General features: G+C 45.3%; 1 protein-coding gene across 1 annotated transcript in view; it reads right to left on the reverse strand.

The window, feature by feature from the left end:
* Positions 1 to 27,448, reverse strand: part of LOC126536343 (guanylate cyclase soluble subunit beta-1-like) — a 94,914-nt gene that overhangs the window by 12,189 nt on the left and 55,277 nt on the right. Inside the window, exons 5-8 of the mRNA XM_050183274.3 lie at positions 22,251 to 22,416; positions 17,889 to 18,150; positions 13,553 to 13,939; positions 344 to 532 (exon numbers count right to left, since the gene is read on the reverse strand). Of these exons, the coding sequence (XP_050039231.1) occupies positions 344 to 532; positions 13,553 to 13,939; positions 17,889 to 18,150; positions 22,251 to 22,416 (1,004 nt within the window). The remainder of the gene's footprint in view (positions 1 to 343; positions 533 to 13,552; positions 13,940 to 17,888; positions 18,151 to 22,250; positions 22,417 to 27,448) is intronic.

A 27,448-nucleotide genomic window follows, 5' to 3' on the forward strand; every position in this document is an offset into this window, starting at 1 on the left:
GGATGAAAACGTATACGTTTATGCTAAAAATGTGCTGCAGCGGCTGCGCTCCTGGAAGCAAAAGCAGGAACAACCTTGCTAACTTGGCATCAGTAAAGACCTTTAAAGAGCTGATAAAACAATGTTGCTTGGAAACAACAGCGCGGATACGTTCATGTAAGAATGTATTTCTTGCTCTTCGGGCAGGAAGTGGAAATAGATAGCCTGTCCTAATAACTGATGTAAGTGAGTGAGTAAGTGATCGCAGCAGCCGTGTGGCCATTGATTCGCCGTTTTATGGAGCAATGTCTGCGAGTCCAGTGGTGAAAAGGAATACGTCATTTTCTTTTGAAGCATCGTTCACCTTGTAGACGCCATGCACGTGAGATAGGTTGTCAAACTGGAGATACAGCTTGTTGAGGAGGCGCACGATGGCCATGGGAGCGCAGCTACCGCACATGTTGGTGAAGCCCACAATATCTGAGAAGAGGCATGAGACTGTCTCGAACTTCTCCGCTTCCACAGGAAGGTTCTGGCAGAGGAGCTTGGCTACCTGGGATGCGGAAAAAGAAGGAAAAAAAAAAAGAAAGCTCGCAGGTGGCAGAAATCGGAAGGGAATATTGGCTTTCTAAATTGGTGCAATGTGTTCTTCGGTAGGATTTAAGTGACACAAGAGAGACGACAATACTGGCGAGAAATCTGCATGGCGCTGATAATAACGATACGTTCGCAGGAGTGATCCAAAGCTCGTATAAATTCCTTTCTGATGTATAGTATCACTTTCTTCTTTAAACAAAACGTTGACATTAACTGCGCAACGTGTTGATGTTCTTTCGTACACTTTCATTGCTATGATCAACGCCACTGTACATGGCAAAACGTGCTGTGTTATTCGCATTCTAAAGCGATTTGCAATACCAAATGATTGTGGTAATATCTTACACTATTTAGTAGACGAACTAAAAGGCACTCTAGAATTCTACAGTTCGAAAAATTTTCGCTAATCCTTACCGCAACAGAGCGACAGAATGCGTAATCGAATGACGAATGTTTTACTCTTTATATTTTTTGTTCTTACCTTAAAGTACGTTTTAAATATAAGTAGAGTAGCCTCAGGTATACTGCCTCCAGTCCCCTCCAGTTAGATCTCATTTAACGGCACCTACTTATAGTATCGTAGGACAGAAAGAGGTACTGGTGTAATGTGATGGCTTTTCCCTATTTTCATCCTTCAGTAATACGTGCTTGGGGAGGGAGAAACTTCGAGTGCATTTTGGGGCCTGTACAATCTCCTTTTGCATGGAATGTTTCTGCACATGTTAGGCGACAACTTCTTAGAGCAAAGACGACTGTTGACAACAAGACTGCGTTTTCGTGAGTCAAGGATGCATAACACCTTTTGTCGATTTGGCTATTGATTTGCGTTACCATGTAGCTGGTGAATTTCTAGTGCTAAAATGCCGTCGTTGTCTTTTATATTTTGGTTATAGTAAAAGGCGAAGCTAAGCTAGGTTTGCGGTGCTATCATAGAATACCAAATTATTTCCGGACGAAGAAATAAAAAAAAGCAAGAAGAAGCAGGAAGAGAATATCAACAAGCACCATATACGCACCCGGACATGTCGCAAGCACTCAAATAGTTTATCTGCGTGCAGCAGCACAGAAAGCAAAGTACAGTACCTCTAAAAAATAAGTCACTCATCACATGAGGAGGGGTGGGGGGGGGGACTTTGTACGAAGTGAAAACACGTTGTTCTTGATGGTGTGAAAGGAGACGGCGAAACTCGCAAAAAGTTTGTTTGTGCAGCTAAGGGATAAAGGCCGAGCGAAGTCTAGCATGGTTTTATTGTGCTCAGTGACCTTTTTGTCAGCGTAAGCGTGGTCGATGTCAAAAGCTCTAGTAGGATTAGTAGGAGTACAGAAATCATCTCGAACATATCTCTGTGAATATGCTGCACATATTCTCACCTGAAAGGAAGTCTCTTTTTCGTCAGAATATTTTTTGATGAGAGAGCAGTCAATTGCGGACGCCCGAAATGCCAAATAAATCATTCGAACGCGGTAACCATAAAGCAAAGTCCGAGGAAAGGGGGGGAGGGGACACTACCCTACCTCTTGTCTCTCACGCAACCTTTTCTACTTACTCGTAATCTTCGAGGCTTAGTCGCTCATCGATTTCTTCAGGACCCTTGTTTCTACAATTGAAAACAGATATAATTCGTTTTTCGATAACAAAAAATAAATAACAGAGTGGCAGTGGTGACACGCGTTGGCATGCCCATTGCGAAAGAAAAAAAGATATGGTTCTTATATTGCGGGTGCTGCCGTTGACGGCGCCTACGCAAGCACTGTCGATGCATTATGCAAGCGCACAAAGAAGAGCCGGCGGAATCTTCCGCAGGTCATCTGACGGAAAAAAAAAAAAAACTAGATGTTTCCGCACTTTCTACACAGGGGAATTTGCTCACGCTCTGGTAATGCATGTGCATTCACTTTAACGGCGAGTCTGACCCGCGTATCAACGAGGCACGTTTAATAATTTAGTCGGCAAGTGTGCAGACAAAGGGAAGTGAGACGCAGTCGAGGACGGCCGAAAATTAAGTGGGGTGATGAAATTCGGAAAGTCGCAGGCTCAAGTTGGAACTAGCTAGCGAAAGAGGGGCAGCTGGAGATCGTGTGGGATAGGCCTTCGTCCTGGCAGTGGATATAAAGCTAGGCCGATAATGATGATGATGATGAGTAGATACAGTACTGCGTCAGGTATAAAGTAACCATGCAAGGTGAGCGCCGAACACTTGCGGGATCTAGCGCTGAAAGCAAACTCCTTTTTCCAAGTACGCAGAACGAGCCTGGCTCGGACGTGATGGCCGGCCGAGGCTCCCTGAAACGAACATCTGTTTCGTCCCATGCTTACCCGTCCTGCTTGTTCACTTGTGTTTACTTTATTCCTTCGCGAAGCGCCGCAAAGTGAGAGTGTGCGCGCCAATGAGCAGCACGCTGACCGGTCGAAGTCTCTGGAGTAAACCTGTAACGTGATTTCCAGTTTCTTTTTTTCTTTCTACCTCGGTACGCATGCCTACAGCAATTGAGTCCAGATGAGAGTTACGTGCTTCTCCAGCGCCGGCGCCTGGCCCTTGAGCAGTCTACCTTCGCTTTCGGAGACCATAGGTTGCGGTTTGGCCCGTCTGCGTTCCTTGTATGGAGAGTGCTTTCTCTAGATATTCTCTTTCCCCCTTTATTCCGCTTTCAATCGGGATTTCTTTTTTCCCGTCCAGCACCGGTCGAAAGAGGATTCTAGACAAGCGTGCGCTGCCGGAATGCTTACACTGCGCTTCGACTGCCTGACGCAGATCGACCCGCGCAGGCCTCGTCTTGTAAACCGGGTTCTGTTCACGTTCAGGTTCCTGAACTTTTCTACAGCGTCATTCTTTTCATTGATTTGTTTTTGTCGTTTATCACCAGCGACAAAAGAGAAAGTTAGCGCACTAACACGCCGGATAACCCAAAATCGTAGCCAAATGCAAAACGCTGAACAAGAAAGCATATAGACAGAAGTGAAATAAAAATTTAAACATTTGCCACATTTTGCTTTAAAAACCCAGACACCCCCACTATGGACTAAGGAAAAAATGCAAATTTATTAGCACACATATATCGCACTAAGTGTTTAGCCAGCACATGAGCGGTGACGAGCTTGGGTAGCCTCTGAACACGGCGAAACGATTGAATACCCAGCAAAACGCTTCAGCCATCGCTGACGCGAAAAAACATCATGTTGTTACAGTCAGAATATAAAATATCGCACAAATTTCAAAGAGCTGCGCATAAAGAAAAGAAAAAGGTGCAGATTCAGCCTACATGTTAGAATCTGAGAGTCCAAGCTTTAGTGAGGCGGGTAAGGTAATGCCATGCAGCTGAATATATCTTGCACAGTGTCTTGCATCATCGCGATTACCTACTGCCTGCCAGTAAAGACGATAAGAAGCGGACTCTCTCACCACGTGACCACGCATTATGCCGTCTCAAGGATTGGCACTCTTTGCTATGACACTGTATCCAAGGGCAGCACGCCAATTAGAGCGCGCCAATCCTGGAGATGGTGCTACAGTAAACTACGCTGATCTCGGCGGTAGACGGGTCAAGCTGATACGCCAATCCCAAGGGCCCTACAGATGCAGATATAGAAAGCTTTACTTTATTACAGGAATTATGCTGTTGGGGGTAACATCCGTTTGTTACAGGTAGGATATTTAGGTATCGTATGTTTTATCACCGCGTAATTCTGTAGAAAACAAGACCAGCAGCCAGAGTACCTGCTAGGGCAGTTAAAATGGTAGTGCTGTCCGGCATGCGAGCTATCTAGGCGAGACGTCAGCAACCTAGCTGCGGCGGAGAAAGTCCGGGAGGGTAAGTGAAGAGAGCTTCGCTTTCATCACTGTGGGCAACAAAATTGTGTCACGCTTCTCCGGGTTTAAATCCTGAGGAACGGGGTCCAAGCTCTTTGATACTGATAAATTACTCTCGCGTAAGACGTCATGACGACCGCGAGGTGCATCTTGAAGTTTCATGAGCCTGTGGTTCAACAGAAGCTTACGGGTATCCGCAATAAGCGCTGCATGAACACGGCTTTTTCATTATGCGATTTAGAAGCGCGGCCCACAGGCTACTTTGGTGTTGGCAGTGTTTATTGTGCTAAAGATTCCCTAGTTTCTTGAAATTGCAATGCATGATTAAAGTTGCAATGCACTAAGGTTTATCTATCCGTGATTCCATGTGACGCGCTGCTGAACAGCCATTCGCCACATCGCCAGCTGCGCTTCCTGTTACTTATCCTGCGTGACTTGTGGTGCGCTGCAAATGTTCTCGTACATTCGTTCACAGCCAACCACTGAAATATTGGTCATGTATTCTGACAAACCATGGCCCCAACTATCATAACTCTACTATAAACGAGCACAGCATATATGTGAGGCGTCCTATATTAAAGAAATAAACAGGGCTGCACTAGCTTCAATGCTGATGGTAAGAGCGTTGTGTATACCACTTCGACTATTCTAACATTGAATGCCTAATGTTCTTCGGAGCTCAGGGCATTGTTGTACTCGGTTAGTGTTTCTTGAATAAGTGCGGAATGTAATACAGACTAAATAAAATTGCTCATTCGAAGTGCTGTGTCTTAGACTTAGAAAAAGAAAGGAATGAGTCCAAGTCCCCTGGCATCGCAAAGAATAAGTTCCACCTTCTGTGCCCGCGGACGAAACGTTGCGGGCGTGGGCGATTGTTTCTGAAAGGAATACAAACAATGAGAAGAACGTGCCGGTTTGCTTATAAAGAAGAAAAGACGGCAGTATGGAAGAATGGCTTCCCTAGGAATATTGCGGAAACCAAAGGTGTCACTGCTGATAAACTCAAAACTCCGCAAAGGAGGATGTCGTATGATGCCCTTTTTTGTTAGTCGCATGGCTTGCTGCAAATCGCTCGAATAAAAAGAATGTAATACCGAACAATAACGCCATCCCAGCACAGGTACAAATACCCGCAAATACAAGCCAAATCGCCTCGCTACTGCCCGCTCGAAGCACTTTGCTTGTGTTAGCGGGCTTCTTTCACGCTGGGAAAAACGCTTTTATGTAGCACGTATCGAGATACATAAAGCTGTATCGGGAGTTTTTCATGTTGCTCTACAATTTTTTCATTGACATTTTTCATGTTTATTTAATATTTGAGAAATTGATTAATTAATTTAGACTAATTATCCAACTAGTCGGAATAGAAAAATACTATGTGCATCTCCAAGAGACGGCAAACAACATTACCAGTCCAGCTACGTGGCATTTGCATATATTTAACGTTTGGCTCAAGTTACGTGGGACACACTGCATATCGAGTATGATTACGTCGTGCGTGGTCAAATATTGCATCAGAACGTTCTCATTGATTTATTTGATGATATTGAAAAAGTTGGCGACTTTCATCGCCGCTGGCTTCACTATTGGCTGTTGAATGAATATGCAAAATTACAGGAAATGAGCAAATAAGCACGCACACACACAGACACACACATGAACACAATGACGAACACTTAGAGTCAAAGGGTTGGATCGATGTTCAATGTAGTAGGAGCGACGACACGCTTGGTACAAAGTGTACATGGGTATTACGGCAAGGAAAGCACGCAATTAAACAAAAAAAGAACGCTTCGCGTATACTTTCATTAATAATGCTTGCGAAGGGTGGCGGCAGTCGCTTGTACGTTTATGCTGTGCACACTGCAAACTTGCGCTTCATTGCTAACATTTCTAACTTGAAGTCAAGAGTGTCACTGCCGGCAAAAGCAATGTCACCTCCACATGTCTCGCCTTTCGGTTTTTCTACACAGATTGTCGCAGGAAATAAAAGAAGCGCACAACCCAAGAAAGAACAGCACCTTGCGCTTTACGTTTCAAACTAACGCTTTTTCAACATCACCGGCTGCGTTATTTTCCTGCTCAAGACAATATATAAATGAGCGAAAGCATGCGGAACGCGGCGCAGGGGCGCATTGTTTCTCATTTGAAATTCTCATCGCTCTCTCTGGAAGTCCCGCTTCAAGCGCCTCATTTTCCCGGTTCGAGCACGCGCAACCATAACAACGGAGAAGACACGCAAATGCAACGCCTTTGCCGCGCGGCGGTGCTATTTGAGACAGGGCGCGACCGGGGCGAAACGGCTTGTTTATGCATGCTCTTAACACTGGCCCACGCTGAATCGAGTCTGTCGCTCGTCGTCTGTTTGCCAGCGACAGCGGCCTCAAATGTGCGCAAGGAACGGCACACGGCTCGCGTTAGGCGGGAGCGGCGAAGCCACCGCCCAACGCAAGCCGGCTAAGCGTCCTTTCTCTGTGTTTGTCCGTGCCCGCTCTTCGCTTTGTCTCCTGCAAAATGCAGAAATGACCGCGCTCCATCAGCCTAACTAGGTGCCATTAGACTCGAAGGAGGAGCGCGCTGGGCATTCCACATTGGGCGCTTCGTCTTCTTTTTTTCTCTTATCCTTCTTTTCCTCCTCCTCCTCCGTGTGGCCCTATTTTTCCGTGTCGCACGCACGCGACGCCTCGAGTAGCGAGCGAAGGTAATGCGATGTGCTCGCCGTACTGGAGTGGCAGCACCGGTTGAGGGGACAAAAAAAAAAAAAGGAAAAGGCAAGTGAAGGTGAGGGCGCTTGACTTATTAACACGTGTGTGCTAGTGCAACATGCTGCGTTTTCGCTCGTGATGGGAACTGCATCAAAACAGTCTTGCATTATTCCGTGTTACTCCGGCAAAAACGCTATCGTCAGAGGTAGCGGGTCTAAGTGGATGCCACGTGCACGTACTACACATATGAAATTAGAGAGAGAGAGAGAGAGGGTGATGATAAGGGAAAGGCAAGGAGGTTGACCAGGCTTAGCGCGGATGACTACTATGCTCTGGGGAAGTGGGAAAAGGCGTGAACTATGACAAGAAGAGAAGGAAAGTTCACACCAAGCAAGACATCCACAGTGATCACCATATACGGAGACAGGACATGCGGGGAGAAGAACGATATGGCATCATTAGTGTTCTCTGCTTTGTGAAGCTGTTTGAAAGTGACTTTCGTGATACCTGCTTTTCGTAATTTACCTGTATTTTCTCTAAGAAACTGCTGTCGATGTAACAGACGGTATAGATGACATGTTTAGCAACGTCTTGAATGGAAAATGAGTTGCTAAATGCCGGCAACGAATTGTTGTGCTAACTCTTAGTGTGAGAGATTGCTATGTTACCAATAAGGTAAAAGTCGCAATGAAATACCAACTTTCTTAAGCACACAGATCATAAGTCCATAATGTCCATAATGCTAGTCCATAATGCTACTTTATCCTACAAACAGCCGGCACTCGTACAGTTTCGGTAACGTTAATTGCCTTAACGTTGCGTTTATTTGTGATAAGTAAACTAAAGATTTCGCTGCATAGCGAAATCTTATTACAGGAGCATTGCATATACTCGGAGTGCGACGAGGTATGAGAAATATCAAATAAATCATCGGGTAGCTTACGAATAGCGTCAAAAAACATGGCTGCTGCCTCCGACTGAAGTTATCGCAGACGCGACGGCCGCTCTAGTGGCTCTGAGTATACACAGTCATCGCTCGGGCATTCCTTGAGCGTTTTCACCAGCAGAGACGTTAGTTTCCAGGTCGAAGGTGCCACCGAATGTAAGTGTATAGAAAATAATAAAAAAGGAAACAATGCTGTGAACTTTGTACTATTTTGAGTTCCTAGCGCATCAAAAAGAAAAAAGGAAAAGCGAGACACAAGTGAGTGCTATGATCTTTTTTCAGCTACAAAGTCAGGAACCTAATGACGTCGTCCCTTTTTTCTGAAGGTGACAAAGGAAATATTTACGACCAGCATTACCTAATGGAGCACGTGTCATTATACTACATCCCCGTACATTGAGTGCATGCGCTCTCTTTCTTTCTTTTTTTTTTTTTTTTGGAGGGTGGGATCTTTAGCGTTCAATATCTGGTGATGATGAAGGCATTCTCTGGCCCTACTCGGAAGCCTTTGCACCGGTTTATTGGTCGCACTGCCCGCTGCGCATTGCATATTTGTGTTTGAAGTGGTCGCCGGTGTGAGAAAGTTAGTGCCACAGTGTAACTTGCATTGAAAATATAACCAAACGATTAGAACAGGTAATAGGGCCAGATTAAGCTTATAGGCAAGTATTCATAACGCTTAACTAAAATGTAAAAATAAATATAAGGCAAAGGGTAAACGCTAACGGACAGAAAGACAACCTGCAGCAGGAGGGAGCCGAACCCGCATCTTTCGCGCAACCAATTAGCATACAGCGGTGGCTGTTCTTCCCCGCCCTTCTACTTTTTGTCGATTTGTGTTCGAGATTAGCCTCGGAGTGTAAGCCAGCGCTTCTTACGGCTATGCCAGTTGGTGTCAAACACCCTTTTAACCCCTGACGTCACGTATTACTTGAAGATAGCAGCACACAGCTGGCCAATAAACCCTCATAAATCGCACAGGTTTTTTTATTCTTGAAGCTTGTTTTTGTTAATCCAGAAAACCCGTGGGCTGGCAGGCACGGCCAAGAAGCCTATTTCTCTTCAGCCAAAGCGAACGAAGTCATCATGAACGTTTATGTTATTGCCTCATAAAGACATCATGCTCGCTGTAATTATTAATGGACATTTTGGTATGTTCTTTGTCTTGGTAATCAAGACATTTACGTTTTGTTTTTGTATTGCCAGTCAGGTATTCTTAATGAACGCTTGAGATGGCGTTGATTCTTCTATGGCACTTTCGTTGGTCTAGAAATATATATATATATATATATATATATATATATATATATATATATATATATTTCTAGACCATATCTTTTGTTACGTGTACATTCGCCAGCATTCACTTATTCTTTTCCACAAAGAAAGTGCCATAGAAGAATCAACGCCATCTCAAGCGTTCATTAAGAATAGCTGACTGGCAATACAAAAACAAAACGTAAATGTCTTGATTACCCAGACAAAGAACATACCAAATCATCCATTAATAATTATCATTGCTCATTTGCGCGACAGTGCTGTTAGGAAGCGAATTCTATAACCGAATTGCTCGGGGTCGAGCCGAGAAGTTAAGTGCGTCAGTGTTGCCATAAATGCGAGTGAGGCTTAAATCATTATAAAGTCGTCGCGACGTGCAAGACGCGCGTTCCATCGGCGAATTTGATGGCTTCATTTGGGGAACAGATCTGCGGAGCAAGGGCAGGAGTGCTATGTCACGTCGGCTACCCACTGATTGAAGGGAAAGGTCGAGTTTTATTTGAATAATGCTTGACTGGTGGTTGCAATTGCGGGAGCGACGAGCTCCGTTTTGGATGGCTTCTAACATGCCGATTAAGTATTCATGGTAGGAAGACCATATAGGGGACGCGAACTCATAAAAATGGGGGCATAAAAATGATAGGAATACTAATTTACTGATGTTGGACGGGCAGTTATGCATGTTGCGACGAATATATCCAAGAGATTTGGAAGCGTTTGCGCATATGGTTGTGATGTAAAAGGCCCAGGAAAGGCTCGGTGTAAGAGTCACACCTAGATATATATATATTCATGCCTCAGATACTAGATTTGTATTTATATAATAGTTAAATCTATGATTTGAAGTTGTTCGCGTGAATGTTATCACTTTGGATTTAGATGAGTGAAGTTTCATTTGCCAGTCTTCACACCCCTTGGTAACGAGATGAAGGTCCTCTTGAAGAATGCGATGATCCTCAAAGCTGCGAATTGGTCGATATAGCATACAATTATCGGCAAAAACACGCATGCAGGATGAGATGTTATTGGGAAGATCATTGGTGTAAACAAGAACAAGCAAGGGTCCAAGCACGCTGCCCTGCGGTACACCGGAACTGACATATACAAGAGGGGACGTAAAATTAAGAACGACTGTAAATTGCTGACGATTTGTTAGAAAGTTATATGATAAGAAATATGTATATATGTGAACGTATTGTGGATATCATGACAACATAAGACAATGAACCATTAGTAGGTAAGTCGCATATTTATTACTCCGTGCAAGAACACAATATGCGCACTGATGCAACGCATGCTTTGCAACCCTGATCCACTCCAAGTGAATCAATGTTTCACACAGTAGATTTTTTTTTCTCTCGGAATCAAGTTCAAGCAGCCTGAACGAACGTACTATTTTAAATTGTATGGAATAGATTAAGATTATCATGGCGACTGTATTGCTTCTAAGCTATTGTTTCAGTGCTGTTTTCTGCACATTTATTTCGTGCGGCCAGATAGCCGATGGCTGTGCCGTCAGAATAAGTGCTACAATGCAGGGCTAACATTGTGTGCTCTTTTGTAAGCCTTTCACACGGATGCACAGTGACAGCGTTATAGCGTTTTCGCGTCACACAAATCAGCAGGAACAAAACTAATATAATTTTGTTGGTCACAACAATAATTTTTGCTCGTGCTCCGATAACTGTTTCAAAGGTGCTATTTTTCCACGAAAGTGTTTTATGCCGGGATAAACAGTCAACTTCCTGTAACGGATGTGACGTCGGCGCGACGGCGCAAACGCGTAAAATGTGCTCTCTTTACGGGGATGGCGCCGCCGTCGTGAAGCGAAGTACTGATGTGGCATCATGACACTAACGAGTGTCGACAGTAAGCGCGTCGGTAGTCTCCACACTGCGGCGGCTCCAATGCCGCGTAGCCTGGTGTAGGCGGTGTAGGCCTTCTGCCGTGGTGACGAGGCAGTTTGCGCACGTGGTTTGTCTTTCGCGTCCGTTTAGCCTGTGACGCCTCGTCGCCGACGGAGTGTAGCTTCAATATGCACCAGCAGTGCTTACACGCCGGGTACTGCTCTTCGCTTGCGAATGACACCAAGGAAGGAAGGAAGGAAAAAGGGGAGAAGGAAAGGCAGGGAGGTTAACCAGTTTAGCTTAACCGGTTTGTTACCCTACACGTGGGAGAGGGATGGGGGCGATGAAAGATGGGGAAGGGGAAGAGAGAGAGCACATAGCACAGCACACACACATCGTCCGTTAGAGTCCATCAATCTGGCATGGTACGTGATATCACTGTCACTGCCGCTTGTCCAATCCCGTCTCTTCCAAAAACCGAAGTAGTCCCTTCGTCGCCTTCACCTGCGATGTCTTCTGTCGGCGGCATGTGAAAATCGTGTGTGAAAACTGCTGCGGTAAGCGGCGCAGGAAGGCAACGACGTCGATGGGCGAATATCGCTTTGGTCCGGCGAGAGACACGCCAGCGCGAAACAGAACTCATTCGACCGTTCGCAGCGGACGCTGCAAACTCGGCCACTCGCATACCTGACGCTAAGAGCGTCTGTACCGAGCGCGTCGCGACTCGACTGGCTGCCCAAGAAACTGCGGAGGCAGACCAAATTCGCGTACCTTCGCCGAAGTCACTCGGCAGCAGGACGCCGCTCTCAAGCCCACAAGTGGTGCGCCTTTCGCTGCAGTGGATCGTAAGTTAACGAAACAAACATGCAACAGCTTCTGTGGAGACACATTTGACTTTTGTCTTATAAAGACTCCTACGAAAGAGGGATCAACAATATTTGTTTTTGTTTTTTTGCGACAAGGGTTAAAGAAGTGGTGTTTATATTGCGAAACATCTTGCGTGACATGTATGCACGCTCAGTTCCATGTTCCAGTATTTGTTTCCTGAAGCCAATGTCTCAGTCAGTCCGTGCTTTTTCATGGTGAAAGCCTACCAGCAACGCATCCGCCGCAAGGCATGGTTCGTTTTATATCTCGTTATTTCACCGTTTTTCGCTGAAGCCGCTGCTATTATTCGTAGTTGCGATGTCTCCTGCTGCGTTCCGGGCGCTTTGTCAACTGTATATGCTGGCGTGTAAACAATATAGCTTCTTATTTGCGTCATTGCAAAGCGTCTGTGCCATTATATTGCATTCGCTGCGTCTGGCTTTCCTGGCTGCTTTCTCAGGTGTGAAGGTAAGGTAAGAGAAAGTGAAGGTAAGAGAAAAAAATCAAAGCAATAGCTGCAAGCAATCTTTTCTGGGCTTCCAAAAGTACACGTTTCCTGATTTAATTTTCTGTTATGTATGGGTACGGGCTTGGTTGGTAGCCTTATAGTAACTGCAATCGTTTACAGCAGCGGTGATTGCCAACATTAACGTGCCATACATTTGCCCTCGATTTCATTGCGAAATTGAAGCACGTGCGAGTGTTAAATGACATTGCTACGCCCACTACCCAGGCTAATAGCACACTGCACATGAAAACACAGTAGCACAATTAACAATGACGTGCTCTGGCTTCAGATGACACAGCGTCTTCTTTTTTTTTTGTTCGTCGTATTCAGCCGGCTTTCTCTATGACGCGAAAAAAAATTAATCGCAATGTCAGTAAGAAGTTAAATACTGTTCAATCGGACATTTTTGACGATGGTCCGCAACTTTTACAGTAGAAGATTTTTTTTTGTAACTTACAGACTTGCGAAGTCGAATAAATCTTGACTGAATTATACAATCCAGCACAAGCCTGAAATTGCTTTTGTTCAAACTGGGCAGTAGCGTGTGTTTAGTGGCGTACTCCTATAGCGCACCCGATTTTTATAAACGTTTAAAAAAGATAGCAGGGGACAGCCTGTGTAAATCAAACTTTCAATCTGTTTCTAAGCAACATAATGTGGTGCAGCGATCCAATGACAAAGCAAGGTACATGAACACACGTAACGTATCGTTCTTTTTTGTTTTTTTTGGTGGTTGTGTCGTTGCTGTGTTACATTATGTTCCTTAGCCAGCATCAACTAGCCAAACAACATGTCCTCCCTGTTCATTCCTTCCAAGGCCCACACTGTAAACCGATTCACACCCTTAAGGGTCCTTAAGAGTCCTTAAAGGTGAAAATGAATCTAAGACTCGCACCCTTAGACCCGTAAAGATGTAAGGGTGTGAGTTGAGACATAAAACACCGTGAACTGCTTACAGTTCAACAACGCGTGCATTGACGATATATCTCCACACATTCGTAAACAAAACCGCTCACCTTCGAAGGCAGTATGGAGTGGAGCAGCTCCTCGGTTCGCTTCTTGTCTTCGTCCAGCTTGGACTGGAGCATGCGCAGTCTGTTGGTGGCCTCGTCCAGCTTCTCGATGAGTTCCCGCTCTCCGCGGTGGTGATGCGAGCGCAGGAACAGCTCCCTGGCCGGGTCGTGTATGGCCAGGTCGCTGAAGAACAGCCCGATGCGCCGCATGTCGTCGATGTCCTTGACGCGCGGCGAACACAGAAACAGGATGCTCTGCGTCTCTTCGACCGACACCATCTGGCCCTTGAGCCGAAGCACCTTGGGGCTCGAGTTGACCGTGTCGTCGTCATCCGGGCAGTTGGCTGACAGAGGCTTGATCACGCCTTCTTTTGTTTGCACAACGAACACCTGCAGAAGTGTGTTGTTTGCTTTGCTGCCTATATAAATATTTCTCAAGCGCCCATGATGGGCTCCATTATTGTGCTTTAATATTCACAGAGAAAGTCGCAACGTTTTGTATCCATGTCACAACTAATACTGGCGTTGTTTAGTGTGCGTTGCCTCTTTTTTTACGATAATTATTCCACAATATTTGTTTTTTCTTTGTCTGCGTTTAAAGAAGGTCTGTTTTAAGTGCTCTCAAGAGCAGTACAATAATAGGCGCCAGTATATGGAGCAATCTTCTATAAAATAGCAATATATACGCTTTTATTCTGATTTAGTCATATTATAAACATTGGCCGGTATAATGTTACGATACTATTTAAATGCTGTTGCTTTTCGCGCTTAGTCAGCGATCTGAGTGGCGCTCCGACCACGCTATCACCGGGACTGGCCAACCGTTATACAGTGTTCAACATCTATGCGCGCCTCTGGAGCTGTTGCTATCGTATACCAGATCTTTCCTTGAAGAGAGAGCTACGACAAGCGCTCTCCCGCTGCGATGCAAAGAACGTTATTGTGTCGCTTTTGGATAAGCTAAGCATTCACAAAAGGCCAATAAATTTGTCACTGAGATAAGTGAAACGCCTTCTTGCGACAGTTGCATGCCCTGCCCTGCTTCTGTGCACCCTACGACGACCATCGTGGTCACCTATACGTACTGCGTTAGATGACGCGGACTCAAAATCATTCTCGGTGACAAAGGTATTAGTACCATGGCCAAATGTGTCTCTAAGTCAGAAAGCGACATGTGCATTGCTGCAGTTTCTGAAGTCGACAGCCTTCAGTGACCACCTGTAATCTCCAGGTGCATCGCGGGGTAAAACAACCGCAATGTTTTCTTTCCTTCTCGTCATTTTCCCATCACTTAGACCCTTCCACCTTGAGCAGGGTAGCAATCTGGACGTGCGTGTGCTTGACCTTCTTGCCTTCCCTTCCGATTTTATCTCTCTCTCTCTCTTCTAGTACTCTAGATCGATGCTGCACGGAATTCTGATCCCTATTTTATTTGTCCATGCCGCGCGCAGTCCTTTCTTCTTCTGAGTCGTGAACAAAGGCTGCCTTGCGATATAGAAACACAGAGTTTTCGTGTCGGCTTTCTTCCTTTGTGCAAGGAAAGGGCAGTTTTGTAACGTTCTGACATTTCAGCTTGCTACGAATTCCTTGATCACATAGCTTACCTACAGCAACGTCCTCGTCGTTTGCCCCGAGGAAGTGAGCGAGCGTGGCTTGCGACAAAAAGCTATGCTCCAGGTCTCTGTTATGTGCAGCGCCTTCAAAACTATATTAACAACAACAGCAAAAGCTATCTTTATAACGACTCCTGCCACCGGCGGATACTAACTACGGTCAAGTAATCCTTACGCTCCTTGCATCTCCCGTCCTGTGTCCACTTGCCCACACTCTTCAAGCCAACTGCCTAGCTCTCTTTTTTGCAGACGTCCCATAAAAGTGGGGGCAGAAATCGAAGACGGCGAACAATGTACTCGAGAAGATAAACAACGAAACGAAAGAAGAGAAATCTCCTTTCGTTACCGAACTCGAAACAAAGAGAGCGAAGTATTTTTCGCAGAAACGTGCTCCCGTTCCTGAGACGTAACTAAGCCAAGCGGGCATTGTCGGAAAATCGGTCCCACATAGCCGAAGGGCTTCTCGCAAAGAAGCTTTCGCCGAAGATACAGATACAGAAAGAAGTGAAAGCAACGAATATTGAAAATGCTGCAATCGGAAAAGTCGATGGAGGGGCTATCTGTGCGGAGAAATTCCGGAGAACAAGCGGGGACGTAATGACCGCCCAGCCATGCAGGCAATGTTTATTTTATGTATCTGCACAGTTATTTTCTTCTTTCTTGTCCTATTCAAGCCCGATCAATGCACTGGACCGGTGACTAAGAAAAACAAAGCGAGAAGTTATGAGCAGCAACGAAAGATTGGACGTGCCTAAGGAAAGGTATGGAAAGGAAGCAGAACGTGAGATAAGGGGCAGCACATTGCCGTAGGCCTGTGCACTATTGCTCGGAAAATGTCCATGGAGAAAAATACAAGAACGGCGGCAAAAACAGGGGCACACAAGAACAACTTTCTCAGGTTGAAGGCAGCAGTGGGGGATTCGGTGAGAGGGTTGTAGCAGGGTCGCGCAGGATTGAGACCGAGGGTCGACCAGGAGGAGATCAGAGGCGAAATCGTCACCGGGTGGGAAACCGAAACGTGCGGTGTGGGAATTACCTCACTATGCGAGTGGCGCAGTGCAGATGAACGCGAAAGCCGCCAAGGCGATAAAAAAAGAGACCTAATTAGCAGGCGGTGCTTCCTCGCAGTGTGACCGAAATGCCTAGGCGCTGCGCATCGGCATCCGCGTAGCTTGCCCGTGGACGCGGTCTGGGAGCAACTGCTCTTCGCTGGGGAAACCCAGCTGTGGTTGTTGGGAACGCGCTTCCGTTGGTCTCTTTTACTAAACGTCGTGGCAGGTGAGGCGAAATACCACAGTTTATTGGAAGTGTAGCAAAATGTCTGGGATACTGGCAAAAACTGCTGTCGCAGTTCGGAACATCAGTGCTTTGCATCCGGTGGTGGAGGTGACATAAACGATGGAAGCCGCACCGACCGCCCTAACAAGCATCACTCTCTCTGCGATTCAACTGCCGTTTCATCTAAGATAAGGAGTTTAAGCTATGTGTCATTGAGCTCCCGTCTGGCGTAGTTATTTATGAGCGACTTCTTCACTGAGGGAACCGTTGACACGGCTTTCACGTGAGGGCAACCACTCGCATTGCGACGTGTTGGCAAAACTCTGGACATACTACGTTATCAAAGCGTTCTTCTTTACATAGGTATACACTGTCAAAGTCTGTGTTGTTACTTTTGCGTACTTGTGGCACAGAGGTGGACTAGTCGAAATTAGAACATTTAAATACTAGCGTATTCCCTGTCCTGTTGTCATTTCTTGGCCTAGTATTTCCTGCTTCCTCCTAATCGCGGGAAATGCATCAAACATCACTGGTGCGATTGGTGCATGCGAGCGCGCTTTGCTGATGGTCACATTCCTATCCACTCTGCGTCAGTTTTGCCGTTTGCGCAGTAGCTGTTTAAATGCTTATTGCGTTTTTCTTTAAGACATTTCGATGGGAAGAAGCGCCTGCAGTAACTTGTTCCTTTGCCCTAACCTACTGCACTATCCTTAAGTGACGATGAATGCGTGTCAACTGCTGATGGGGACACCCATCGTTCAATCGATTATGGAGGTAGGCGAAAATGTCAACATTATTTCCTAGAACAAGTGAATAATATGGTATACTCACATGGCATTTTCGCTATGAAGGATACTCGGAGAACAGGGGATGAAAGTTTTTTTTCGTTAGGTGATTTTTATTTTTAACGCGCAGTATCATTCTTCGAACCTTGCTCACGCAACAGCAGTAACATTTTGCTTCCTTACGGCCTACTATTCAGCTAACTTGTGGCAATTGAAGGTTCTTGTAATGCCTGAAGTTGTTGACATCCTCCTCTTTTTGAAACACAACATTATTTTTCCGCTCCCGAGCCGCATTTGTCCCTCTACGCACACTGCTTACATACCCATATGCAACCCAATAAACATAACGCATAACAATGTTGCTTTTGAATAATATCTGTACTCGATAGGCACGCTTTCTGTTGTTGCTTAGATTCCTTGACATTTGCTTGGTGGCATTGAATGTATTGCGCACCAGTTTTATAGTATTTGTCTGGATTCTCGTGCTTACACGACACGTTAGAAGCTGTAGCTAGAAGGCTTGAATGTTTCAATTCAACGAATTAGGTTGTTATTGGGGTCGTCCTCAGAATTCACACTACGTCAAGCTCCCTAATGTCTCACCCAGAAACAACACAAACGGAGCGACTCGAACGCAAGGGCACATAGCGCACGAGCACTGACCTGATTGCAATAGCTGCGTATGGATTCGAAGGTGCACTCTATAACGGGCCGCGTTATGTCGAAGATGTCGTCGAACTTGAGGCGGCAACCCTGTGCTCTACTTTCCTTCCAGCGATGCCCGACGAGCCGCAGTAATCCTTTGCCCGCCTGCTGGATGCCGAAGTCGCGGCCGAACAGCACGTGGAACGGGAACGCTGCGCACATGGTCTTCACGCCCATCGGCAGGTCTTCTGGACGGCTGCTCAGGGTTTCGGCGGCGTTGCTGCGAAGAAACGAGAACGGGCACATGCTCGTGGTTCCAGAAATAAGCACGTGACAATCTCGTTGAAACGAATATAAGAAAGGTATGTGTAATTGTCGGCTATTTGTTCGCATGAAAATCGAAACGCTCAGTTACAGCGTCTGGTTACCAACATAAAATTTAATAGGCGGTACAGGTCAATACGTGATTCGCTTGCACTCCACTACTTACAGACAGCCAAGAGGGTCTCTGCGTATCATAGTACTCGTGGGAAGGACAATTTAATGGCGACGAGAACTTTAAAATGCCCTTCTGTGTAGTCTAATGCAGCCGGTCTTCCAATCTATCGACAGTTATTAAGAAACAACATATCATATGTGCTTACTCGTGTACTGTGTGAGTACTAGTTACGTTACTCGAAATTAAAGCTTCATGCTGCTGGAGAGGTGATACGTGGCGGTACGGGCTTCATCGCTGCGATCTTGTGTTCTCTCGCACAACAGACAGCAGATAGAAGAATGTAATATAAGAATTTGTTCAGCTTTTGCTGCTATTAAAAGCCGCCCAACAGCGCATATCACCAGCGAGAAAGCATCTGACTATAATAAAGGCGCCATGAGTCTCTCCGCAAGCAAACTGTTGCCTATGACCCAGCGAAGGCCCTAGGTGTACACTTAAAAACTGTAAAGTAACCATCATATTATTGCTTAGAAAATTAAGTAAATGTAGAAATCTGGGACTGATGTTATAGCCTCCTTTCTGATGTTAAAACAAGAACACAGAAAAGCAATGGTACCACAATGAATGTGGTAACTCAAGATTTCTTTGAACGTACCTTCAGCAAGCTCCGACTTTTACCTTTCGTGTACTATTTGCAGCGTAAATTATGTTATGCAGACCATACGTTTTTTGAATTGCCATCTCAATAACAATGCCCGGAAGAAATACAGTTAAAAGAAGGATTATGGGGTCCTGGTGTGCCAAAACCACACTTTAATATGAAGACTCAAGATTTTTGGGCGGCATAGAGTTCTTTATTGTGCACCAAATGCATAGTGCACGTGCGTTTATTGCATTTCGCACTCTTCGTATGCAGCCATCGCGACCTTGGTCGAACCCGGGACCTCGCGCTGAGCAACGCGAAGCCATAGCCACTGGACTACTGCGACGGGAAATAAATTAAGTTGGTTTGAGCACGTGATTAGCTCAGCAGCTGCCAGACAGTTATACGAATTCAACGAAAAAGAAAATATCACAGACGGGATGTTTTATGTCAATATTCGTCAAATAAGTGGAAAGCCTAATTATTGTCAAGAAACGAGTGATTGCCAATGTATCCAGCGAAGAGTGCATGGGTTTTGACAGTGAATGTAACAGGCGTCATCTGCTAGTTCGAGAGTTTAAAAACCCAGGCCTGCAGTAAGGACACGCTGAGTTATTCCGCAATATGTCTGGAAAATCGCAAAATTATTTTGGCTTCTTCAAAAACGGCCTTTGGGAGAGCCGAGGGTGAATCCTTTCTTCGTGAGACAATGTCACTGCAGGTTCTTGTGAAATGCAAATGCAAAAAAAAAGATAAAAAAAACTTGGCCGAAGCATATTGCACATTGTGTCTGCCGGAGTGCATGACACTTCGTTCACCCGGTATGTACACCCTACCATATGCAGATTCTGGAAGCTGTAAGTTCGTTTTAATGTAAGCGCTGATATGTGACAAACATTGGTAATTTGGCCATTTGCTTGTGGTACTACGTAAGCGTTATTGCTCAGTAATGAGCGCAAGCTACTGGCACACTGTATGAAACGTCACGGAACATTGAGGGTATAGAGAAAGAGGTAGTAGTAAATAAACAAAATCAATATGAGTATGTGCATTCGCGGTCAGAGAAACGGCAATGCATAAAAGCAGAAAACGCGCCTGCCCCACGACATGCCGTTAAAACTAACCTCAGCAAAAAATAGAAAACATTATTAAAAAAAAAACAGGGTGCTTGGAAGCAAGCTAAGCTTTCATGTTTTTTTCTGTGTTGCGCACTAGTTCGAGCTCGAGTTGCTACGTTATTGGCTTGATGACGTCATTAAAATAGGAGTGTGCAAATAGTGATTCTTGAGATCGAATACAATACAAATCAAATAGTGCCAGAAGTGAATCGAATCGAATATCGCAGAGTTTTCGAATAATGAACAGCCGTTATCACAATTGATGTAAGACGATGTTCACATCCTAGTATTCTTAAAGTAAGAAAGTTTCTGTCATTACATAGTACGTTATGAAGCATTGTTTATTTAAAGTACAAATGGAACATTAGGAGCAAGCGGGTATTTTTTTCGCACGCACAGGGCTCTTCAGAGAGTACGAATCGTTGCTGTATAGCTTGTGAAATATGATTACCTAAGCGACGCAGCCTGTTCCACTACGCAAGTTGTCGTGTTTTATGTCTCTACTAAGCCCGCGGGACTGAAAATTTACCGGATTTTTGCTCCAATTTTATGTTTAACTATACGCATTCCCTTACCACACCCTGGAAGTGGTAAGGGAATATATCTACTTAGGACAGGTAGTAACTGCGGATCCGGATCATGAGACTGAAATAATCAGAAGAATAAGAATGGGCTGGGGTGCGTTTGTCAAGCATTCTCAGATCATTAACAGCAGGTTGCCATTATCCCTCAAGAGAAAAGTTTATGACAGCTGTGTCTTACCAGTACTCACGTACGGGGCAGAAACCTGGAGGCTTACGAAAAGGGTTGTACTTAAATTGAGGACGACGCAACGAGCTATGGAAAGAAGAATGATAGGTGTAACGTTAAGGGATAAGAAAAGAGCAGATTGCGTGAGGGAACAAACGCGAGTTAATGATATCTTAGTTGAAATCAAGAAAAAGAAATGGGCATGGGCAGGACACGTAATGAGGAGGGAAGATAACCGATGGTCATTAAGAGTTACGGAATGGATTCCAAGCGAAGGAAAGCGCAGCAGAGGGCGGCAGAAAGTTAGGTGGGCTGATGAGATTAAGAAGTTTGCAGGGACAACATGGCCACAATTAGTACATGACCGGGGTAGCTAGAGAAGTATGGGAGAGGCCTTTGCCCTGCAGTGGGCATAACTAGGCTGATGATGATGATGATGATACGCAGTTGACGTTTCGCAATATTTTAAAAGTATTCGCATTTAAGAATAGTGATTATTCGATTCGAAGACCGAATCTCATAGTACACTATTAGGTTCGTTATTTGAATGTATCCGATATTCGCATGAAACGCATTGTGAACTCAAAGAACAACTAATCCTGCCCTTTTCAAGCGGAATAATGTTTCTAACGCTGGTGAAATAGTATACAAGCCAATTTATAATGACCGACAGACGGGGACCTATCCTAATACGCTAATAATATTCAAAATATTTCCCGAAGCCTTGACTTCATACACTTGCCCGCGATGCGGTAGCGTAGCAGACCTAGAACATTTGCTCTGGCGGTGCTCCGCTTTACGCAGCGACAACGACAACACCAAAGAGCGTTGGGGCGCGGCTCTCCGTAGCCCCGAACTAGAAGAACAGACATGGGCAGTCCATCGGGCCCGCGATGCGGCCGTGAGGTTAGGCCTGGCGCTCACGACGTGGGAGCGGCCCACTTCGAGCTGGGAATCTAGCGCGACCTGAAGGACCGGAATAAAGTTTTTCATACCATACGATAGAGCAAACAATAAATAGAGGGATATTTATGTAGAGCATGAAAATGTCTACCGACGAATTAGCTAATAACAGTGGTAGGAAATGAATGTTATTACAATCATTCGTTATTTTTTTTTTCAGTACCCGTATTTGAGCATATCGTTAAGATTTCCATGGCGTTGTTCTGTTTATCTATAGTGCTTCGGGAAACTGCAACGTAGGTTTTTCGTTCATTGTTTGTAATGCAGCGTTTGCTTGAATGTTCAATTTATTGCCAAATATGCGCAGTACGAATCTGCTTTCGGACCTTAATATAGCGAGCCTTCACTTTTATAACTTGATTGTATTGTAAGGAGAACCTCTGCGACTTCTATTAAAAGAAATCGCGTCATTTTTTTTCTCTCAGTTGCACACGCTTCACAGTGAAAGATGATGCACAGCCGAGTACCTCGGAAGCAAGCAGCTCTTGCCTTCCTTGTTCGTCTCAGTCACTTCGAGGGTCACGTGGGCCCTGTCTCCAAACTCCGACACAACAGAGATGTTGGCGCGCACCTCAGTGTTGAAGAATTCCTTGCCGACCACCTTGACGATTCCCAGCACGATTGGGTGCAGGCCTGCACGAAACGCAGACAGACAAACAGCTTATGAAAAATAAAGAAAAAGAATGTTGCAGAACAGATTACCAACCGCTTTGATGTGCTGTTCTTTCTTTTTTTCATCTCTCGGACCCGCGGAAGTAGCGAGGGACCAAGACCTCGAGGAGCACAACGCACGAGACTGACGTAGTGGCCGCGTCGCGGTAAAAGCTTTTCCTCCCTGAGTGGAGAGAGCTTAACCGATTCTGCAGGCATTTTTCAAGAAAGTTGTTCTCTCTCTCTCTCTCTCTCTCTCTCTCTCTCTGTTTAGTGTCATGAGAACCTCTCCACGTTAATTACTGTTCATGATAATTGCTGCGAAGGGAGCTCTCTCAACATGCACTTTTGCTCACAGTGAAAATAGACTAAAGAGGGACGTCACAACGTAGTGCTTACGACGACTGGCAGTTTATGGCTAATAAACCACACACAAACAATAAAGTTGCAGCTGTGAATGAGCGTTCGTGCCGTGTTATGCTTTCCTTAGTCTGTGTATGCTTCGCTCGCGCTGAAAGTAAAGATGCAATTGTCCTGAGACGCCCAATTAGCTACGGTATTTCGACATGAGCAGAAATTATTCGTGCTTGTGAAATGTCATGCGCATACTCTGCATTACGCATAATCTGTATAGATTTTTCAACTGTGTATCAAGTTCTCAGTAGTTTTGTAGTGTGCATGCAGTATGTTTCTTTCAATATTAGAAATTAGGACAGCTTTTCATAGTTTATATTTTTTTTTCTTTCACATTGTTCTCGCGATTAGTGTGCGTGCTTAGCTGCGATATTGGGTTCGCAGGGTCCTCATTTGCAAAACGTTGCATATTATCACAGTTAGTAAACGGAAACAACAACCACTGCTCTTTTTTTTGTTTCTTTTGTGTTCACGCATCTGCCTCAGCAACTCGTACCGCCTAAACATAGACAAGGGCGGCAAGATGAACATGACAGCAAGTTATCGTTGTCCGAATTTATCCCAGCACCACTGTGTGCATCCTGCGCATGACATAAAAGGTTGTCGAACCCAATTCACACGGTTGCTAACTCTGGTGACAGTCAGACGTCATTGCTTCCGCTACTGTTTGTGTAGAGATAGCTAGTAAAAATATCTTAAGAGGCTTTGAAGGCGAGCTCGTTGGTACGCACTTATGGTAGAAAACAACGCTAAGGACACAGACAGAAGGAAGAAGACAGGATCAGCGCTCGTCCTGTCTTGTTCCTTCTCTCCGTATGCTTAGTGCTGTTTTCTACAGTCGTAGAAATACTTAAGCCCTTAAATAGCCTGGAACAAGAAAACGACTGGAGGAAAAAGTAAAAATAAAAAAGAAGAGAAGCATTTAGTGATCCGTGCCTTCTTGAGAGAGAGTATGTAGTGGTCCGCATAAAAACGCCGAATATTTCACAGACTGCAGCTTACGTTTTAAATGCACGCGGGAAAAATAAATTTCCCGTTCTTAACTTCTATTGCTTGCTGTTGTCCACGGAAATGCAAATTTAAGTTCTGTCATTAAGGTCAACGAATTGCCCAGCCATACTCCAAAGCATCAAGGCTGTTGCGGCCTGACGAAATGTTGCGTTTGTACGGTTGAGCTCAAATAAATAAAACCAAAAGAAAGAATAATCCTGACGTTGCGCTTTGAACCGGTGTCCTCACTATTCAGTTTGTCTATGGCAGCAAATGGCATAAATCCTATGAAATACAAAGACCGCGACAAGCACGCAAAGACACTGCACTACTCTACACTTCCATGACACGCCAACTAAATCCCACGTATGCTGTGTCTATGAAATTAGCGGAAGTTAAGTCGATCTATCGGAAAAAGATAGCGCATGCATGCATAATAATGTTAAGAGAATGCATAGCCTCTTGCTCATCGACTTATGCGGTCACCTTAAACCTTTAGGTATATACTGTCCTGCAGTGACACCTTTTCAGCTATCGCCACAACCGCGTAATGTCCTTTTAAATGATTTAAATTTTGGTGAAATCAAACGGTTATGTCCCAGACGTCGCATCATCTAAATAGTATATCAAAGGTGTGAACCGACAGATATGCCAATAAATGGTAAGAACAAATAATGAGTTCTAGCTTCGTGACGGTAAAAGTGTGTCCTGTTCATGCTGACGTCCTTTTTGTGTCTGTGAAGTAGGAAGGCAGAAGAAGGGGGAAAGGCAGGGAGCTGAAGCAGAACGGAAAATCCGGTTTGCTATTTACACTGTCACTATCACCGTAGACTATCACAGCCCAACGAACATCAGTTCTGGCTACAACCGCTTGTGCAAGTCTGTTGACCTTAAAGACTGGAACAGCACATTCGTCGTTCTCAGCGGCGATATCTGTGAGGTCGGTATGCTAAAAGGATTTCTTCTGACAACGGTTTTTTGGTTAAAGCGCGCTATAGCAATTGTGTGTGATCGTCTCTTTAATTTGTAGCGAAGACAGTCACAAAGAACGTGTTGGAGGGTCCCCTCGCTACCAGAGTCACACAAGTCGTTGTCTGTCCATCCGATTTGGAAAGCAAAAGACCTCATAAAAGCTAGTCCTAGCGCTATTCGACAAAGCATGGTAGCCTAGAGTCAGCCTAGTCCAGCTGGGATGCGAAGGCGGAGAGAAAAATTTGGGGGATGCTACCGGTTCCTTTGAAAACTTGGGGTGTTCCAATGGAGGACGTCATATCTCGTGTGAGCATTCGAAGCTACCGAGCGGCATCTGTCCTTGATATTGGAATCAATTCCTTTTTTCCTACCTTGAAGAGCCAGCCGAGCAACCTTATCGGCGTGTTCTTTACCTATGCTGTCGCAGTGACTCGGAAGCCACTGAAATTATACGTGGCGTCCTTTCTCGTCCAAACTATTGATTAGTTCTCTAATCTCGGACACCAGTTCATGTAGTCCATGCCACATGGCTGAAAGCAAAGATTGCAGTGCTGCCTTCGAGACATTGAGTATTGACCATCTTCGAGGTGTAGCGTGAGTAGTTGCAAGTTGAGCAGCCGTCAGTGCCGTAGAGTGGCACGTCTTAAAGCTCTTGGTGATGGCTCTCTCCTAAAAACCCACGGCTCCGGACGAACGCCGGAGAGTTTCTGATCACGTGATCAGCGTACCCCTCGTGCAAAAGAAGGAGATACAGTTGTTTAAGAGCAGGAGATGGCAACTCAAGTTTTCTTCTGATCTCTGGCACGGTCAGGTGCATTGTAGGTCGAACTAAACACCATAAAATAATTATGTTGCAGTAAAACTGTAGCTCGGTCGAGTTGGTTCAAACCTGGACAAAAAAGCAGCGCGACTGAGACATGAACAAGAGGACATAGACAATGCTCTTTCACAAGCGATGTGATGCAGCTCTGTATTTCCTCTCGTCCTTGTTTCAGTTGTGCCGCCTTTTTAACCATAGAACCTTAGTTGCGGAGCTGCGTCCTGATGGCTGTTATAAATGAAGGCTGGTGTAATATTCATAAATGGTATCACACATTTATGCCTGCGGCTTGGCTGACGGTAGCGTTGCAAGATTGTGAGAACTGGCTCGGGCAAACTTCCCATTGTGCACTCTGCGCACCTGGTCAGCCTTCTGCAATTCAAGGTAGACGTTACGATGTATACAGTCATTTCTCCGACATGAAAATCACGATTAACTGACGTGCAAAATCGTGGAACTCATCCACCACTTGAGAGAAAAGGGCCATGATATCACTTTTTAATGGCTACCAGGCTACTGCGGTATCATAGGAAATGATGACGCAGATAAGGCAGCTCAAAAATAAAACCAAGAAGACCGCTGCGTCCCCATTCCTCTCTCAAACACAGACGCTGCGAGACAACTTCGCGTTCTAGCAGGCACACTCTCTTTAGCTGAGTGGACATACAAGGTGCGTCAACTACAAAAACTCGGCCCTTTGCTACAACTCAAACCTACGACCGGACTGCACCGACGCGAAGCGTCTCTTCTGTGTTGGTTGTCGTTGGGAATTGCCTTCACGAAAGCTCATTCAGCACTCATTGGAATGGCTGACAGTCCTGCATCTGATGACTGCGGGTGCGAGAACATTGACCACCTATTGTGCCACTGTCCTCAGTTTGAAGCACGGAGGCAATCTATCAGCAACGCATTCAGGAAACTAGATGATCGCCTTCTGACAATACTAGAACACTGTCCCCACCGATCATCGGCTCAGAAGGTACTAAAGGCACTTTTATGCTTTCTGAGAACTACTGGCTTGTGCGAGCGCCTTTGTATCTGTAGGGCTGTTCGGGCACGTCACTCTATCCTATCTCTCTCTCTCTATCCCCTCTTTCTCTCTCTTCTTTCTATTTCCCACATCCCTCCCCCCAGCGCAGGGCAGCCAACCGGACTCTTGACTGGCTAACATCCCTGCCTCCCTTTTATCTCTCTCTCTCTCTCTCTCTCTCTCTCTCTGGGCAATTCCACAGCAACGTGAGTTTGCATCGGTTGGAACCGGCGATTGGAATAGTCGCCGCTGTTGACGCGAATTTTGGCAAGGCAGGACAAACATTTGAGAGCCCACGCTTGAATAGCCTCTAGAGCGCGAAGATTTATTCTGCAAGTGTTGGTCAGTGCGGGCAAACTGTATCTCAAAAAGCCCAGAAAGAGTACGCTGTACAATTCTAACATTGCATGTACTGACAGTCACTAAGCTTTACCGCCCAGAAACTCGAAAAGCTTGAAAATTGCTATCAGTCTTTATTCAAGTGGGTCATGTGTGAGTTTCATGAGATGTGTATATCAATGATTGTGCCAAGAAATATGTAAGTGCTCGCATAAGAAAAGATCTGACCGTTTATATCGATGGTGTAGGGTACCAACGGTTTGCGAGTGAATGCAACCATTGCACATTTCTCTGACGAAATTTCGAGACCTTGGTTGCGTATATCTACACCAGAGTCACGTCCTTCCTTAGAGTGCGAAATTGCTTTGGCTTGGGCGTACGGCCAAGCAAATAGAGAAGATCTTTCCGTATATAGTATCTTCAAAGAACTGGCAAGTTTCGGCACCAGC

The sequence above is a fragment of the Dermacentor andersoni genome, chromosome 4 (assembly GCF_023375885.2).
Source record: "Dermacentor andersoni chromosome 4, qqDerAnde1_hic_scaffold, whole genome shotgun sequence".
Taxonomy (NCBI): domain Eukaryota; kingdom Metazoa; phylum Arthropoda; class Arachnida; order Ixodida; family Ixodidae; genus Dermacentor; species Dermacentor andersoni.